General features: G+C 45.6%; 1 protein-coding gene across 2 annotated transcripts in view; it reads left to right on the top strand.

Moving 5' to 3' along the window:
• Positions 1-799: 799 nt before the first annotated feature.
• LOC102736490 (cystatin-C) overlaps positions 800-19,649 on the top strand; it is a 52,624-nt gene continuing 33,774 nt past the window's right edge. The window contains exons 1-3 of one of the 2 annotated variants that reach the window (XM_006742933.3): positions 802-1,108; positions 3,882-3,995; positions 4,716-5,065. In XM_006742933.3, coding sequence (XP_006742996.2) covers positions 857-1,108; positions 3,882-3,995; positions 4,716-4,799 — 450 coding nt within the window. In that variant the 5' untranslated portion in view covers positions 802-856 and the 3' untranslated portion in view covers positions 4,800-5,065. Of the gene's footprint in view, positions 1,109-3,881; positions 3,996-4,715; positions 5,066-19,649 lie in introns of those variants that run through there. The other variant, XM_081833274.1, reaches the window with a different exon arrangement.

Here is a 19,649-nt window from a genome sequence, read left to right as displayed (position 1 = left end):
CTATTGGGCAGTTGCCCTGTGACAAGTCCAAGGCTCACTAACCCATGCTTCATGTACAGGCTGGAGACCTCGTGGCCAGGTATAAGTCCCAGAAAGGTTTGTTGGTTGAATAAATAAATGAGTTGTGAAAAAGAGAACCCGATGACCTTTTCCCAAATAAACGTTAAATCATTTATGTTTTGCGAAAGAGCTCCCCAAAACAAAGCGCAGAGTCTTCCTTAGCCTCTGAAATCGACCTCTGGGGATTCCTAGACTTAGACCCAATGCTCAACCCCCAGGAAGCCCAGAGCGCTATTTCCCCTTTCACAGGAGGCAGGGTTGGGGGGTTACAGGCACTGCAGGCCCTGGGAGGAGTGACACCTTCTGCAAGACCACAGGGAGTTAAACTTGGGAACCCTCCACCCAGCGCCTGAGCAGGACTAGAGAGGAGGAGCCAGACTCGGGGACAGGCCAGGGGATTTGGAGGGGTGGACTGGACAGCATCCAGCGGAGGGGCGGGACTTAGATGGAGGAGAGACGCCGAGAAGAGGGGAGGAGCTTAGGGGAGGGGAAAAGAGCCTGACCTGGGGAAATAAGGCCAGGAGAGGGGGGAATGGGGCCCCGACTCATGATAGAGGGCTGGGACCGGGAGGGAGGAGCTCGGCTGGGGAGTACAAAGAGCGGAAGCAGGACCCGGGAGGAGGGGCAGGATTCCCGCGGAGGACAGACACCGGGCCCGGGGAAGGGCAGGCGGGGGCCGAAGAAGCGGAGCCGGGGTGGGCTGGGCGGCCCGAGGGCGGGGCTGGGGGAATAAAAGCACGACTGCGGCTCTCGGTGCTGTTCGCCGCGGCTGGATCACTCTTTTCTGAGCTGTACAATGGACGGGCGCCGACGCACCCCGCTGCTCCTGCTGGCCGCCCTGGCCCTGACCCTGGCCCTGGCCCTGGCCGTGAGTCCCGAGACAAACAGGAGAACCCCCAAGTCTACATTGGTGGGCGGTGTGTTGGACGCCGACGTCAACGAGGAGGGCGTGCAGCAGGCGCTGAACTTCGCCCTCAGCGAGTACAACAAGGCGAGCAACGACGCGTACCATAGCCGCGCAATGCGAGTGGTGCGCGCCCGCAAGCAGGTGCGTCCCCCCGGGGGCCGCGAGCCGGGCTGTGGGTGCGGGGCGGCCCTGAGCTCGGGGCGTAGCCGCCTGACGTCCCCAGCCCGGCCCCTACCCGTCAGCCCAGCATCTTGGAGGGATCAGTCTCCGAGCCCCTAGAGGTTGGGTGGGGCCTGCCGACGCGCTTCCCTGCTTCTCAGCGGGCGGTGTCCCTGGTCTCTCTGGTCGCCCACGGCCTGCCCTATGCATGCCTGTCACCGGGAGTGCCTGGGACCCAGCCGGCACACTGGGTCACCCCCATGGCCTTCATTTGTGTTTTCAAACGCCAGCCTGGCTAGAGGCTGCGGCGTGGAGGTCAGGGCCCCATCCAGTTCCCTTACCTCCGTGCCTCAGCCTCATGGGACACGGAGGCTCAGTGTGAACTGTCAACTAAATGACCACGGGCGAGGGAAAAACGACCCCACACCTGACTGCCCTCCTGGCCCTGCCACTAAATGACTTTTTAAAGCACTTTTGTAACTTTTTAAATTTCAGACTTAGAAAGCAGTAACAAAAAGTGCATAAAATCCTTGTAGATTCTACACCTAGGTTTCTTGTATGTTAAAGTTTTGCCATTTTGCTTTCCACTGGGCACATACGTGTGTGTATGGGGATATATGCATTTATTTTCTGAGGCTTTTGAGAGTTAACACCACAGTGTGTATTCCCTAGAAACAACGGTGTTTTCTGACATACCCACAATAACACTTTGGCAGTCAGAACCAACACTGACACAGTTATCTAATCCACAGACCTTATTCAGATGTCACTCACTGATTGTCCCATTCATGTCCTTTATGGCCCAGGACTGCCAGGCCATGTGCTGCAGCCACTGTCCTGCAGCCTCCTTTACTCTGGAGCAGCCTCTCCATCGATGAACTTGACATTTCTGAAGGATCCAGCCACTCCTGGTGCACCCTGGGGCACAGTTTGGGGTTTCCCCATGTTTCCTCGAGATGACTGGGGTCATGCAGAAGAGGCCCGTTCTCCTCCAAGCCTCCTCTCAACAGGTGCCGCTAAACTAACCCAGCCTCCATGTCCTCATCCTGCAATGGAGTTTGGGGCCCACACCAAACATCCTCCCTGAGGTGGGGTCCTGGCTGCTCCCTGAGCACCGAGAGGCTGTCAGCAAACACAGATGGGTCGATGAGCTGGCCTGTGGTACTCCGTGCGCCTCAGAGCAGAGGGTCTGGCATAGGAATTCAAACCTGTCCAGACATGCTGGTGGAAAGGCCCCTGGAGTGTTGCTTCAGTCCACAGGGCATGTCCATGGGAACAGCCTCTCATGTGGGCCATCACACTGTTCACCCCGATAAGGCCCCACCATCACCACCACCCAGGGGGCTGTTGAGCGGACTGCTCCTGACCCCTGCTTCTGCCAGCCCTGTCCTGGAGTTCTGGTCAGATAAGGAGCAGAGTCAGCAGAGTCCAGAAGAGGGCTTAGAGGGAGTGTCAGGAAAGGCCACTGGGCTTTGGGCTTATCCTCTAAGGGTGGCTAGGATTTAGGCCAGCTGACCTGGAGCCCAGTGGAGAGCAGAACAACCTCACAGCAACAAAAACCTTGTAATGCATGCCAGCATTTAGGGCTCATCCGCCTTCTCTTGAAACTTCAGAAGGTGGCCCAGAACAGACCATTTTGCCCCCTGCAGCAGTGACTGGCACTGTGTCCTTTGGATGGGACATGTATGCTCACTTGGTTCCCCCCAGCCTGCTACTCTCCACTGTGACACTGGCTTGGCATCACAACTCATTGGGGAAAGGGACAGCAGAGGGATCCTGGGACCTGCTTGTGGTTCCACCAGGTAAGATGTGGAGCCTGGTACCCGGTCCTCATCCCAAGTTTCTTTCTAAGGATGCCCTCTGTGAGGACAAGGTATGCTCCTATCCTATAATCTCAAATGTAAAAGACAAGCAGGTGTGTGACACACTTCAGAAATACTCCCATCAGTCAGTTAAGCATCTGCCTTCAGCTCAGGTCCTGATCCCAGGGTCCTGGGATCAAGCCCCACATCAGGCTCCCTGCTTGGTGGGGAGCCTGCTTCTCCCTCTCCCTCTGCTTCTGCCTGCAGCTTGTGCGCGCTCTCTCTCTCTCTTTCAAATAAATAAATAAATAATCTTTAAAAAAAAAATCACACTTAAAAGGTAGGCATTCCAGGGGCAGTGTTTTACTGGCCTAAAATGTGTGTGTGTGTGTTTGTGTGCACGCGCACGCGCACATGAGAAAGAGAGGCCTCTCATTTCCTACTGTGAAATGAGGGAATAAATAAACCTTTGTTACACTGCGGAAATATAACGATCTATAGGGTTGACCCTATTAATTGGAATTTAGCTTAAGTGTACCCATCTCATGACTGTCTTCCTGAACCAGACCCACTCTGTTTGCTCCAGCACAGAGCCCCCGCTGTGTGCTCAGACCCTGCCCTGCTTCCTGGCACTGAAGGAGTTTATTAGCCGACAACCATGCTAGCTTCCCTCCTAAACCCAGTTAACAGGATTTTGGTCCCTGGCTTCCACCTTCCGTCTTCCTGCTTCTCCTCCTGCCAGGCTGCCTGAGACCTTCAAGCCCCTCAGTGAACAAGTTACAAGGAGGGTCTGGGCACAGCTGCTGGACCAGCCCTCAGAAGGTGGCTTTGGTTTTCTGGGGTACCTGCTTTGGCAGCAGTGAATGCTGGCGTGAGGACCCAATAGCAGGAAGGTACCTGTGTGTGTGAGATTGGCAGGTGTTGTAAACAAATCCTGTTCTTGACACGTGCAGGTCGTGACTGGGATGAACTATTACTTGGAGGTGGAGATCGGACGAACCAGATGTACCAAGTCCCAGCCCAACTTGGACAGCTGTCCCTTTCATGACCAGCCACACCTGATGAGGGTATGTGCCTGTGGGGTGCATCGTGTGTGGGTGTGCACGTGTCAGGGTGTTTGTGGGGGGAGGACGTGTGTGTGTGCACATGACTAGTTTGAGTTTATAAGTGGGTTTTAGCTGGTGAATTGGGGTACTTTGTGCTGTTGCGTTGTTGCCTGTGGAATAAGGTGTTTGCTGGGCAGAGAGATGACCCCTTAATCCCAGTCTCAGCCACCTGAACAGATTAGAGGGAATTAGAGGCCTGTAAGCAGCCCAAATCCTCTGGTCCTGTCCTCACCAAATACTAGTCTCTCTCTCATCGGGGAGGCCTCTGGGGGGGGGGCACACTCCCCCCATAGCTACCCCATTCCCTGAGTCTTTGGGTGTTTCTCAAACTCTGATCCTAGCCCCTCGATCCTTCGCTCTGCACCTGTCTTAGTGCTGGCCCATTGGAGGTGCAGGGGACTTGGAGGCAGCACCCTGTCCCTCAGGGGCTCTGTGATCTTGCACAGGCTGCACAGGCATGTGCAGGGGGCATGAGCTTGTGGAATCATGTCTTGGACTTAAGGGGTGGGTGGGGTGACTGAGAGGTCACTGCCAACCCCTGCTTAGTGTTCTAGGCTTCAGCAGGATGGGGGTTGAGAATCCCACCACCACCCTTCCTCACGCACACTTCTGACATCTTGAGGCTGGGCATGTTCCTTTTTCACTGGAACCCTAACTCTCCCTCTCCCTTCCCTTTCACAGAAAACGCTCTGCTCTTTCCGGATATACACTGTCCCCTGGCTGGGCAAGACCTCCTTGGTGAAGTCCAGCTGCCAGGATGCATAGAGGACGCTGTGACAGGCTGGGCCACTCTACCCCTTTCTCCTACCCCCACACCCTCTTGTAGAGCTCCTAAGCTTTAGAAGGTTGGGTTTGCCCAAGTGATGCCCCCTCAGTATGCTAGTCCCAAGAGACAAATAGAGAAGGGTTCTGGGACTTTTTTTGAACAGCTAAGTAACTGGAACTCGTTTCTTTTAATTGCTTTCCAAATGCACCAGTAGGTAGTACATGTGTTCTGCTCTATCTTAATCAATAAAAAGTAACCTCAGCTACCTCTTGAGTTATTTACTGTCTTGGGAATATATACAGAAGGGTTTGGGCAGCTCCTGGTCCCACTGGCTTTAGAGGGCAGACAAGGAGCAGAGAGCTGACAGGTTCCTCGTGGGGAAGTCAGGGGAGCATGCTGCCACTTTTGAGATGATTGAGTTAGGAGCAGGCTGGGAACCGACGCCTCCAGCCTTGGTGGCTCCTGGTGGTCACACAGGGGAGAGGAGGGGACCTAGGCTGCTGATCCTAAAGACTTGACTGCTGTGTTTGAAAAGAAGTCAGATGGTGAGCAGGCTGGACGGGAGGGAGGGGTCAGATGGAACCCATAGCCCAGGGCCACCCTAAGCAGGGCTCTGCCAGGTCAGATTTCAGCCATGTGTGCTGAGATCACACTCCTGGGCTGATTTTCACTGCTCAAGTTCTTCAGAGACTAAATAAATAATGATTTATGTCTACTTCTTTCCACAAGAGACTGCAGGTGCCTGCAGGTGACAAAGACAAAGTGTATGGGTGTATATGTAACTATTGGAGAAATACCCATCAGAAGGTCAAGCCAGTCAGAATCAGAAGTGAAATAAGACTGAAAACAACACCTTCAGATTGGTGGTTTCTAAAGGGTTTTACGGGTTTGCACCCTGCTTATTTTCCAGGGTCCCATTTTAAAATCAGTCCTTGTGTAGAGCTTCCTGTAAGGGATGTAGAATTGAAACCATGAACAGTGGGCTTGCTTCTTATTCTGAAGACTTTGGAATTAATAAGGAATGTTACCCTTCATTCACCATCATTCTGTAGACGAGTGGATACCTCAGAACCCCAATAGGAAAGATCGAGTCCTAAACAAAAGAGAACTGAACACACACCCTGCCCCCTGTGCTGCCCTTATATCAGCCATTCACTGCAGGGAGGTGAAGCCCTCTCACGGCGCTGGTAGTGCTGGGGCCATGTACCCCTCTGCCACATGCAGAGCAGCATGGATGAAGTCCTGTGACCTGCTGCCCTGAACGCAGAAGGTGAAATGACAAAGGGAACACCTCCAGATGGCCCCGAGTCCCGGCACTCCAGGAACCGCTGCTGCGCCCAGCAAAGGTGGAGCCCAGCACAATGCTGGGAAGGGGTGGGATGGGGGCCCATCCCGCGTGCCTCCTCCAGATGACTAGCTGGGCCCCAATTCTCATCTCGTGTTCACCATTATGAAAGAAGATGCACAATTGCTAAGAAAGTCATTCAATTGACTTTCCACAGTCCACAGGACATGGAGGAAGTAGGGCCTCTTCACCACTGTCTTCTATTTCAATTCTCTGAACATTTGTCAATTGCAGCTGGACCACCTGGAACACAGCCTTCCACTTCGGACCTAAGTAGAGATACTGTAACACCTGTTTGCCAAATAGCCAATCATGTATGAGACAGTAAGTGTGAACTCTGCCAGCACCAATCATTCTTTCAAAACAAGTTATGAAACCTTGTGGGGTTTGACTCCAAAAACCCTTACTCACAGCTCCAAGTTTGGAGCACACTTTGGATTTTAGTGGCCTCTGTGTCTCCTCGATTACAATCTTTAAGACCCCAAATAAACACTGTGGTTGCTAGACAGTCTCTTCCTGATGGACACCACACTTAGCGAAACGGGTTGGGGTCAGAGAGGCAAAGCACTGCCTCCAGGTCTTGAGAGGCACGGTATGAGCCTGGGGCTCATCCCTGCAAGGGTGCACGGGCTTGGGGATGTGTTGGTGGGGGACAGGGGGTCCCTGGCAGAGCAGACAGTGCACAGAAGTGGTATCCTGGGGCTAAGGCCTCCCTGCAGGGTCTTTCCTACCTCAGTGAAAAATCTTGGGTTTACACAAACAACCCGCATGCAGGCACCACAACGAAATGCTGATTTCCTGTAAAGCCATCCCTTCGTGGACACACTTCCAATTCTCTTTTCCTTGTGGAAGTGGGGGGTGGGGGGGAGAGCTGTACACACAGCTTGGCTCATCTGAAGCTCTCCACACCTCCCACCACTAGGCCTTGTGTCCCACAGCCCACACCACAGGCGTTCAGGTTGGTGCCACCCTGGGTGCTCCAAGGTAATGGTGGGCCTACAGATGCTATAACCCTGAGGCTCTGCATGAAGTGGTGGGACGAAGAAGGCCCTGTGACCTGAAGTCATGTAGACCAGTGTGTGTAGGGGTGGAATCACAGCCCCTGCAACTTTTGTCTGCATGATTTTATTTTTAGGTTTATTTATTTTAAATATAAGTATAATTTATGTAAAATTACATAAATAGCTTCAGTATTGTGCTTGACTCTGAGTAAACACTCACTAGGTTTTGATATTTTTTCATTTGATTACATATTGTGGTGCTTTAAACATGGCCCCCATAATCTTTGACACTCCTTGCATTTAGAGGTAGGGTCTGTGAGCTGCATCTTGACTCTGTGTTGGGGAACATCATCGAAAAGGTGTGCCAGGATTAACCTGTGGGCTGGACCTGGGCACTTGGAGGCTCCTCACCCCCTCTCCTGCCCTGGGAATGGGGTTCCGCTGGCCTTTTCTGCTCCCTGAGACTGCTCCAAGGACATAGCCTGGAGATAGTGATGTGGTGCGGAGACCGTCTGGATGGTGTATGTGACTGACCTCAGTTAGGGCCTCTTCTATAAACTTTTAAGATTTGGCAGATGGGTGAGGGGTCCATTCAACTTGCTGCCACCTAAGAGAAGCCTCATATGTGAGTTCCCTTTGCTTATGAAAATTGCCATCTCTCAACCTGGAGGGACCTGTTCTTTCTCAGCTTCTCCCTGCCCTCTGAGTGCAGGGGCTGTCTCGGATTACACCAGGGAAGCTCCCAAGAGGGTTGTGAACCACCACTCTAGGTGTGTTTGTGCAGGCTTCAAGTGAAGAGGACAGAGGAAGTGAATTTGTACCTCCAAGGCAGGGTCACAGAAGATCCCAGGGCTTCTGCCAGCATTCCTGGACACTTGCCCTGTGAGACGCCAACATCCCTGTAAGGAGCCTGACTCCCCAATACCTTTGTGCTGGAGATGCCCCCTGCAGCTACCTGCTTGCACGCCCCAGCTGAGCTGCTGGCCAAGTGAATGGGTCACCAGGGACATCCAGCCTGACTGAGCTCTCAGGTGACTGCAACCCTGCCTGTCATCTGACTGCAATCACAGGAGAGCCCTCGAGCAAGAACTGCTCACCTGTTTGCTTCCCAAATCCCGGGTCCACAAAGCCGTGAGCAGAGAAAATGGTTGTTGTACCACACCTCCCACTGTTCAGGTGATTTATCACACAGCAGTAGTGTCTGGGAAATACCAATGCGTATGTGTGCGTGCGCTCGTGCGTGCGTGTGTGTGTGTGTGTGTGTGTACACACGCATGTTGAATGGGGTGAAACCCAGGCACCTGGAGCCAGATGCCCTGGGTGAGAAGAATGCCACTGGCTGTGTGACCTGCATGAGCTCCTTCTCTCTGAGCCTCACTTGTTAGCAGCAAGGGGACGGTAGGAATCCCCTCCTCATGGGGTTATGGAAATTAATGTGTTCGTATCTGTAAAGCCTTTGAACAGTTCAGTTTGTCACATAAAAACATATTTTTATTCCAGTCAGAATATTGATAGCTTTTAATTTTATTTGGTATAAGAGTTCAATTTCATTTTTCAAATGATATTATTAGCTTTGTTTTTTTTGTTGTTGTTTTTTTCTGTGAAGTTTCCAAGAACTTCAAAAGGCCACTGTCTGTATAGTGAATTCCTATAACATCCTGTCAGTGACTATATTTCTGTCTTAAAACCAGCTGGGTTTATTTTTCTGTGCCAACTACTCCCTTTAAAATATAATGTTTTAATATCACTTAGGTAAGAACCACTCCCGTTATTCTTTTCTAAATTTCATTTCTGAATGTTGTATTTATTCTCCTTGATGAAATTATTTTTTTTCCAGCTCAAAAAGTAGAACTACTGTGTTTTGAACTAGAACTATATTGAATGTATATTCTGGTTAGGGGGGAAAAAAGACAACATTTAATATTTGAGCTTTTCATTTTAGTTATGTCATATATTTTGCAATGTATTTATGCTTTTATTATGTCCTCCAGTAGTATAAAGTAATTGTATCTTGGTGGCTCATAATTTATAGATCCTTAGAGGTCTGGGTTTTTATGGCCCATCACTGCTACCAGATGCAGAAGGACAGGAGTGAACTTGGACAAGGTGACAAGACCCTTTAGAAGACACAGTCAGAGAAGGCCAACCCTGTCCCAAGCCTACAGGCCCAAGCCAGAGAGACAGGCACTGGGAGACAATAGTAAAATTACCCATTCCTTTTCATTATGCTCTATTGTGCTAACAAATACACATAAAACTGAGCAGCAGTGCCTCACCTGAGAGCCAAAATAAGGAGATTTTTCAGACCACCTTACATCTGCTCCCTCACCCTTGGCACTGGGGCTCCCAGTGGGTCCCCTCAGGATCACAGTACCTGAAGTTTATTTAGCCCAGGGTCAGATACACTCAGGGGTCATTTGGATGTCAGCCCGGGTGTCCAGCACCTCGAGACCAGATAAGGGGCATACATAATCTCAGGTGTGACTGCACATGCAATCACCTGGGGAGCTTTAAAAAATACTGATGCCTGGTGCCACTCAGAGAAATTCTGACTTAATTGATCCAGGCATATGGCCTGGGCACTGGGATTTTGTAATATTACCCAAGGAATCACTGAACTATATAACCCAATTTGATTGCCTGACAAAGTACAGTTGCTTCTAAAACACCTGCAAATGGCAGCAGGTAGAGGGTTCTCTGAGTCACACCTGCATCTAAACATGCTTTTGATGCCAAGGATCTCCCCAGATGTACAGCCCAGCCCCCTCCTTGATTCCCAGTAAATAAAACACAACCAAACAAAACTAAATGAAAATGCCCTTCACCCAAAGCATATGTTAAGTCAGTGAACTTTTGTGCAGATTTCAGGCAGCTCAGCAGGTTTCCTCTACCCCAGCACTGGCATCCCTGATTTGGCAATGCCCTTGGCCTCACCTCCAGAGGTGGTTGTCATTTGCCCTTCACCCCACTGAGTCACTGACCTTATTTGTCTCACTGATTCCTCTTTCCCTTAGCATTTGCTATTTGTCCACCCATCCCTTGCCTCCAGATCCCTCAGCATGTTCAAGCCCTCCCTCTGTAGGGTAGAACAGTTCAGCTCTTTCCAGATTTTCCCACAGCCATGAAGGTATTCAGAAAATATAGGGCTTCCTGGTGAACAGGATCCAATATTTTGGTGAGGTACTTTTAATCATGGAAGAGCAATATTTATTTTTCTTTTACCCAAATCCAGGCCCCTGAGGAATAAACTAAGAAAAATGTCCACCCTTCCTGAATGACTATTAGCTGATACATGGTGCTGAGGACTGTTTACCCCACAGGCTGTGTACATTCCTCACTGGTCACACTGTCCACGAGAAGGCAACATCATCAAATAGTCCCTGAGGTTGGTGCTGACTCACAAACCAATGGCAGCCTGGCCTTCTTATGATAATAAAGAGAAGGCCATCCAGGTGGTGATGCATCCTCCTTCCCTCTCCCTCCATCAGTTTCCAGGGAAGTTGACACTACCCTTTGGGCCATGACTTGGAGAATGTGATCTTGGCTAAAGCAGTCAGAGCAGCCTTAGTGACTGGCTTAAAGATGGCATGTGACCCAAGTCTGGCCACCTGTGGATCATGAGACTTCATGGTGGAATTTTCTTTCAACTATTTGAATAGCAGACTCTCTCTTTTTGCTGGGCATGAAGATGAGAAGACAGGAGGTCCAGAGCAGCTGTTTGAAAATAAAGTCAAATTACAGGGGGCATCAGAACTGAGTCAAGAGACAGAAAACATGAGTCCCTGCCTCTAGCAGTGCCAGATGTCAGCCTTCCCTCTAGACATCTTAGTTATGTGAAACAGTCGTCCCCCTTCTTTGGGCCTGTCAGGTTGGGTTTTCCAGCTGCAGCTGCTCAAAGGCCAGAAACCAAAAAAAAAAATACCTGGGCCTCCCCCGTGACACCCTCCTAGGTGTCCATCATCAAAACTTTGGCCAAGAAATCAGTGTCTCATTTGCAATTAACTGAAAAACTATCCTCAAAGGAGGGCCCTCCAAATGGACCACTCCCAGGGTTGATGGGACTCTAGTTAAAGAGATTCTCCAGTGAAGCCTTACAAGTTATTTCTTTAAATGGCCAAAGGGGAACTAATGTTAAAATTAAGCGAAAACCTTGCCAAATTCTGGTAGATAGCAGGGCTACACTCCTTACTTTAAACCCACTTGCTCCAGAGCCTACAGATGGCCTTCTGGGAAAACTGGCAGAAGCCAGCCAAGGGTAAGAATTCCTACCAGAGTCAACTCTCCTGGATGTCTGCCTCGAGTATCTAGTCCAGAGAGGAAGGCAAAATTTCATGTTGTCCTTTTATTTCCAAGTTCAGACTCTTGTGAAATGGTTTGTATGTGTCCATTGGTTATTAATTGTTTTCTTTCTCAGGGACAGCTATTACCTTCTTGTTTGTTTTGTTTTGTGTCCTGAGAATTTGGCTTGTCCACCATCAGGTTGGAGGCCCCCAAAATATGGCCAGACAGAAATGTGAGCTGCACTCCATTTGCAGCTAGGGTCCTGCCAACTGTTGCCAACTTTCAGGGAAATTACGTAAGTCTTTCTTCCTTTTGGCTATACTTGGGCTCTAAATCTTGGGAAGGTGGTATCTTTTGCACCCTGTTGGGGGACATCTCTTATAACCATGGGGTTGTTCAATACTGCCAGGAATATTTACTGTTTGTCCCAGATGAAACCTGGCAAGATATTTGAAAGGATTTTTTTGAAGTAGTTCTGCGGTCAGAAGTTGGCCAGATTGGAAGCTAAGATAGAAAATTTCTTTTCAGCCCTCTTCCCTAGGCTAAATGAAACTAGGTACCCAGAGGGAAAGACAAACATTCCAAAGACAAATGGCTCTAAATATAGAACACAGGAATTTTTTGATCCTCATTTTTGTTGAAGATTGTCTCCCTGATATAAAAAAGCAAACTGATATAAAAAAGCCAGTGGATGACTGGCTCAGCCCCTGATAGCATTCAGGTTGCAAACCAAGTGTTTGAGGAATTAAAACAATTATCCTATATTACAAATTGAGTTTTTACAAGAGCAGAAATGCGGAAAGGGCCCATTCACCTAAGCAATTCAAAGTCCACCCATCCTTTTTAAGAATCACAAAGCTCCCTATTCATCTCAAAAGGCTTGTAGGCGTTGTAAAATATCTGGACTTAGGAAACAAAAATCCTCCTCTAGGAACTTGCATTATTTTCCTGTGCCTTTGAGATGTAAATTTTCTACCCAGTCTTCTCTAGGAATGTTCTACATTTTTGAAATGCTAACTTCAGGTAGGTAGGTTTTATCAGAGGGGAAATAAAGGTTAGTATAGGCAACTATATTTTTAAATCTTTGGCACAAATATTACTGAAAAGCTTAAGCTATCTGAGCAGGTAGCCTTAAATTATTCCATCTGCCAGAAACATAGTTTGGATCCAACTGTACTTGTATAAACTAGTGAGATTTGCACTATGGTACCTGTTCCATGGCTAAAATTTTAAAACAAAAGTTCTAAGATCTCTGTATCTGTCTATATGTTTATGTATACATGTTATAGATGTGTGGGGTTTTTTGTACCTCCAGATGGCATTGTCAAATTTAATATGTAAAGAGTTCTATTTAATTGGCTTAGAGAAAAGTAAGTGCTCTCTAAATTAAGTATACTCTCTCTATAGAAATATATTCTCAGAAATACAGAAACTAACAAAAATGTTTTTCAAGTTCATGTGGTCTAGGATCATCTTCAGTAAATAGAAGTTAGTTTAAGTTCATTGGTTTAATTAAAACAGCTATGTCTTCAGAGTTACCAGCATTAAATATAATGTGGACATATAACTTTTGTTCTACCTAGGTTTCCAGAAGTCAAATAAGCTCATGTTGTGTCTGCTAACAAAATTTGTTAGCAAGAAAGATAGCTTAAGATGATGGTTAACTGTTTAGTGTCTCATGAATTTTTTTTATAAAAAAAGCTATGCATGATTTAGAACAGGTAAATTAGATATAAGTAAGATATAAGTTTGTAAATGAATTTTTCAACTATGTTTATGCTATGTCTACTTAAAAATAGTTTATAAAATATTTTTGATAGCTTGAAATCTTAAAGTTTTACTAAGTGAAGTGAAATGGTGGATATTCATCAAATATCTAGATATCTTCCAAGTCAGATAAAATCCTAAAACTTTAAATATTAAACACAAGTTTATACTACTTTTGGCTTCTTACTACGAAAGGAAGTAAAGATATGTGGGTCTTTCAGTAAACATGTCTGGTGTCACACTGAAAAATGTACTATGGGTAAAAATACACTTTCAGAAATCATGAAGTGTATTTATAAATGCTGATATAATGGACAGTTCACAATTGCTTACATATTTGTTTTCATTAGGAATTAAGAACTATAAGGATTAAGAATTCTAATCAATTAGAACTTTTTGGAAATAATAAGAGTGAAAAGAAGCAACTGTAGAGGTTGCTTTTAGGTAACAGGCTTGAGCAGTGGAAACCTGAGCAAGATAGAAGGGTCCACAGTGCCCCTGAGCTGATGCCAACAAGCTTAGTAAGCCATAGACCCCAACCAACCAATGAGCTACTTACAGCCAGGCACAGTTCCTAAGATTACCAAAAGGGAAGATTCCATATATCGCCCTCCCTCACTCTGCCCTTTAACTATAGCCCCTCACCACCACCTCCTGGCAGATGGTCTCTCCTTTGCTGCCATGCCCACTGCTCCCTGGCTCCCTGACAGTGTATTCAATAAATTTACACCTCTTTTGTTCTTCCTTGGGTGAATTCTTTCACTGCCCACGCTGCCAACCCCCACCCCCTCCGGACACCCCATAACAACTGTGTGTGAAAAGCAAATAAGTATGACTGTTTCTTCTAGAATAAGAAAAAGAGGGAAAAACATAAATGGATATAAAAGATGTGGCAGAAGGTTTGTGGAAAAGAAATCTTGGAAAAAGAAATTTATGTGTGGGCAAGATGGCTAAGATTGGAATGGATTTATTTTTTAAGGAATGTATCATAAGTACACCAAAGCATAATTGAAATTTGATTATCTCTATGTTAAAAGGACAGGGTTTATTTGGTGTTTTTTTTAAATATTATCAGTGTGTTCTTAATAAGAAATTGTAAAAAAATTTTTTTTTTCTTTACCCTTTAAGTAATCTGCCTAGAAAACAAAAAAATTTGTACCTTACCAAAATAATGTACTGTGCTTCATGTCTTTATCCGATCCTTGATTACTTAAGAAAATCTAGTCTTCTCAATATTAAAAGACCTAAGCTTTTGTTGTTGTTTTTATGGCTACGTAAATTTCTGTATTTGCCTTCAAAGTCTTTAATGTCACTTTGATTAAATGGATAACTAAGTATTGTTTCATAGTGACCTATGATCCTATCTGATCAAGTGTTTTAAAACATTTTGATATTTTTGACAAACTTCTCAAAAACAAATTCTTTTGGGGGGGTTCTTTTTAATTTAAATTCAATTAATTAAACATATAGTGTATTATTAGTTTCAGAGGTAGAGGTCAGTGATTCATCAATGATAACATCACATGCTCTCCTTAATGCCCATCACCTAGTTACCCTATCCCCCAACCCCTCCCCTCCAGCAGCACTCAGTTTGTTCCCTATGATTAAGAGTCTCTTATGTTCAACAATTCATCAGTTGCACTTAACACCCAGTGCTCATCGCATCTCATGCCCTCCTTAACCCCACCCCTCCCCTCCCTAATGCCCATCACCCAGTTACCCCATCCCCCATCCACCTCCCCTCCAGCAACCCTCAGTTTGTTTCCTATGATTAAGAGTCTCTTATGGTTTGTCTCCCTCTCTGATTTCATCTTGTTTTATTTTTCCCAGGTTTGTTTCTTTTAGTAATCAGAATCATGCTGTATGTATTTTTCTTTGGATGTTCTAAGCCTAGCACACCCCTTTAATCCATTATATATTCCACAGAATTAGTGTCACTGTTTGGGTTGCTTCAATCTGCTATTAGGCACAAACATGAGCACAGGGGCTGGAATTTGAGGGGAAGAGTGTCAGTTTGAGTCCTTGTTGATCTGAGGTGAAGGTGTGTTGAGTTGGCATTGAGCAGGTGGCAGGTAGTGCATGATGACTTGGGCAGGAGGGTGGCTGGACTGTGAATTTGGGACCCAAAACAAAAACTTCTGTTGTCCTCTTTATGTTATTTGCCAGATTCTCAATATTACACTGAGACCCCAGAGGCAATGATAACTGAGAGTCACACTAAGGCCAATATTTTTCTAAGATTTTATTTATTTATTTATTTAAGAGAGAGAGAGAGAGAGAGAGCACCAGCAGGGGGAGGGGCAGAGGGAGAGAGAGAATCTCAAGCAGACTACCCACTGAGCACAGAGCCTGACATAGGGCTCTATCTCACAACCATGAGATCATAACCTGACCCAAAATCAAGAGCTGGATGCTTAACCAACTGAGCCACCCAAACACCCCTAAGGCCAATATTTTTTATCAAAACTCTTGAATGGTCAAGAGGATGATTAAAAGTGGAGGGGAGCTGTTGAAGTAATTATTAGGTTCAAGATGGAGCCATTCCTGCTTAGGGTGCCACACCAGCAAACCTAATTTTCATGTTCCTGTAAAGTCTCCACCTGACAAGAAACACAAAGTATCCAGTCAACCAAACCCCAAACACCAATCCAGCTCTGGGCTTTATACTTATTTTCTTGTTCCTCGATCTTTCCAGATGAGGTCAGATATGCAACCACAGCCAATCATGCCCTATCTCCACGTTGCTGCTTCTAATGCTATATAAAATTTTCTCTTAACCAAATTTCCCCAAGAAGAGTGTGCTGTCACTTGGGTAGCACTGTATTCTCACAACCCATGGATTGTTTTTCCTTATATAAAGGACATCACACTTTTACAAAGTTGTTTTAGTTTTGTCATTTGACAATCCCATGAATAAAGAGAAAAGACAACTACAAAATGGGAGAGTACATTTGCAAATCATATAGCTAATATGGAATTTGTACCCAGAATATATGAAGAATTATTACAACTCAATAAGAAGACAACTAACCCATTTTTAAATGATTAAATAAAACTCAATTTTAAAAATTAAAGAGTAACCCAATTAAATTTTTAAAAAGTCAACCCAATTTTAAAAATCCCAAAGGATTTGAATGGACATTTCTCCAAAGAAATGCAAATGACAAAGAAGTACTTGGAAAAAGTGCTCATCATTAGCCATTAGGGAAATGCAAGTCAAAATGAGATACTACTTCACACCCATTATATGGCTATAGTAAAAAAAAAAAAAATTAAAAACAAACAAACAAAAACAAAAACAGATAATAACAAATTAGAGCCTGGTATTGCTGGTAGAGATGTAAAATGGTGCAGCTGTTTTGGTAAATAATTTGGCAGTTCTTCAAAAGGTTAGGCATACAGTTACCATATCACCCAACAATTCTGCTCCAATATAGATACCCAATATAAATGAAAACATGGCCATACAAAAACTTACATATGAATGTTTGTGCAGTATTATTCATAATCTCAAAAAAAAGAAAAAAACACATATGTTTGTCAACTGATGAATGAGTAAAGAAAATGAAATATATCTATATAATGGATAATGGTTGGGAAATACAAAAATTGAAGTACTGATACATGCTACAACATGGAAGAATCTTGAAAACATTATGGTATTCAATAAAGTCAGCAACAAAAACCACATATTGTGTGATTTCATTCATGTTAAATGGCTAGAAGGGGCAAATTTATAAAGACAAAATGTAGACTAGTGATTGCCTAGGGCTGGGGCAGCAGTTGGGGGGGTGGGCAGCAAAGAGGTGGAAAGGGAGTAATGAAAATGTTCTAAAGTTAGATTGTGGAGATATTTGCACAATTTTGTGAATATACTAAAAACCACTGAATTATACACATTAAATGGTTGAATAGTGTGGTATGTGAATTATATCTGAATAAAGCTATTTAACAAAATCCATCCCAAAGCTCCATTTATCCAAGCCAAAAGTTTACCCTGTGTTCTCTTTCCCATTTCAAATAATTTCCGGCCACATTGTCCAATCAAGCCTCAACAAAATTAAGCAAGTACAATTAAACAATTGTACTCTAATTACAAGCCAACATAGAAATTTCCCACCACATCCCCACCGTCATTATCTCAGTCCCAGGAAAAATTAAAGTTCAAGACTAATCCCCCTTGCAAGTTGAACTCCTAAACTGTTAAAATCCAAAGGAATTAAAGCCCCAGGCAGAATTCTCTTGTTCTTGCGTGAGTTGAAATATCCAAAAATTTTAAGTTAAGGTTTATAAACTGTCCTCCCCAAATTCTTATTCAGCTCAGACTCAGCCAGAATCTGAGCCACTGAGATTCCCAGTCTCAGTGCCTGGGTGAAGTCCAACTTCCTGCAGCAGCTGAAGCCTGATTCTCAGTATGATTGGGTGTAGGATTTTCAAAGCAGCAATTCGCAAAGTGTGGTTCTTGCATCAGCTGCAGCAGCAGTAACTGCAGCCAGATATTTGTTAGCAATGCAAATTCTTAGGGCCCACCCCAGCCCTGCTGAATCAGAAACTCTGGGAGAGGGTCCAATAATCTATGTATTAATAAACTGTGTTAGGCAGCTTCCTGGATGGCTCCTATGATCTCCTTCTCCTGGTCTTCAGGCCGTTTAATCTGTCCTCTTCCCCTGAGCATGGGCTGGTCTTAGTGACTAGTTTGTAATGAAAAGGCTTCAGAAGAAGTGAAGAGATGTCACTGGCAAACCTGGTCTGTACAGTCTAGAAAAACTGTGGCTTCCATCTTGGGCACTCCCTGGCTCTCTATCTCTCAGATCACTAGCTGCTGTGATGTAAGGAGCCTGCGGAGGCACTCACATGATGAGGAACCAAGGTTCACCGGCTGCCATGTGAGGGAGCTTGGCTGCAGTCCCACCCCGGCCCCCTACCCCCACCAGACAGGCCTCCACCAGAGACTGCATCTCTGGCCAACAGCTTGGCTGTAACCTCATAGAGACCCTAAGCTAGGGGCACCCAATTAAGTAGTATATGTATTCCTGACCCATATAAACTTAGATAATAAATGCTTATTGTCTTAAGAAGTTTTGCAGTCATTTGTTACACAGAAATATGTAACCAATTTATATATTATGTAATTAGGTGATTCTGACGCAGGCTAAAGTTTGAGAACCACTGCTTTCACTTCAGGAATGGTCAGTCACCAACTGAAGCAGAATTTCTCACTCTTGCCTTTGTCTTTTAGTAAGGATCAGGCAAATTTTTGATTGCTTCACTTGCTTCTCAGGGTGGTCACTAAACTTTCCTAACTCTGGTGGGGCTTGTTATTTGCCAGATTGAGTGCCTCCCTTTCTTGCCTTTATTTTTCTCCTTGCTTTCAAACCCCACTCAATTCCTGTTCTTACACCACATTTTGCCTGAGGGGTACCCTATGGAAGGATATAAATCTGTAACTGCTAGTTTGTCAAAGTCGTCTGCTATTGAAACAAGTCTTGTCCATTCTCCCTTCCTGAGATGGATAACTTGCATCTAAGGAGACATTTCCCATCACAGTGTCCACTAACCCCAGCTGCCTGTGGTGAGTGTATCCTGTCTCGGCCACACCCTCCCTTAGTTTCCTGCAGTTCATCAAGCACACTCCCCTGGAGCTGAAGCAAACCTGTATTTCCACCTGTTGTGTCCGCATCAACCTGGAAATCCAGCAAGGGAGCTCTGGTGAGTTTAGGTTGGTGAAATTGATGGGCAAATCTGACCTAGCTGTCGTCCTTACTCCTGGTTGTACATAGAATCACCCAAGAACTTTGGCACAAGCTGATCCCCAGGCCCTACCCAGACTGCTAAAGTCATAGTCCTCAGGTGACTCTCACAATTTTAGGGGGCAGTCTCTCAATTATTCTCAATTATGGGTATTCTTTGTGCACCACCCCTAGGCCCAGTAGTTTTGAATCTTCCCCCTCCTCTAAAGGTGTCATTCTAGTCTGTCCTGAGACCTCTCTTCTCTTCATCTGTGGGATGCCTTTGGCTCCAGCCACTGTTTCTAATTCATAATAGCATGTTTCCCTCACCTTTCAAGAGCAATTGGATCCACATTATTCCCCATCTCCTTATCTTGGCCTTCAAATCCACTTTGTGCTTCATGTCCGTCTCATTGGTCCAGGTACTTAACATCCTAGGAAAGACTCTTACTTTAGCTAAATTAGTAGGTGTATCAGTTACTATTCTCCAGAGAAGCAGAGTCAATAAGACCTATGTATATATATTAAGAGATTTATTTTAAGTAATTGACTTTTGTGATTATAAGGGCTAGTAAGTCTGAAATTTGTCAGGCAGGCCAGCAGTCTGGAAACTCAGGAAGAATTTACATTATTATCTTAAGGCAGAATTCCTTCTTCTCCTGGAAACCTCAGATTTTGCTCTTAAGGCACTAAACTAGTTGGATGAGGCTCATCTGACATTGTTAA

This window comes from Leptonychotes weddellii, chromosome 10 (assembly GCF_054177405.1).
Source record: "Leptonychotes weddellii isolate Sample4059 chromosome 10, ASM5417740v2, whole genome shotgun sequence".
NCBI classification, from domain to species: Eukaryota; Metazoa; Chordata; class Mammalia; order Carnivora; family Phocidae; genus Leptonychotes; species Leptonychotes weddellii.
Note: the sequence above shows the minus strand (reverse complement) of the source record. Positions and strands in the feature narration are given on the sequence as shown.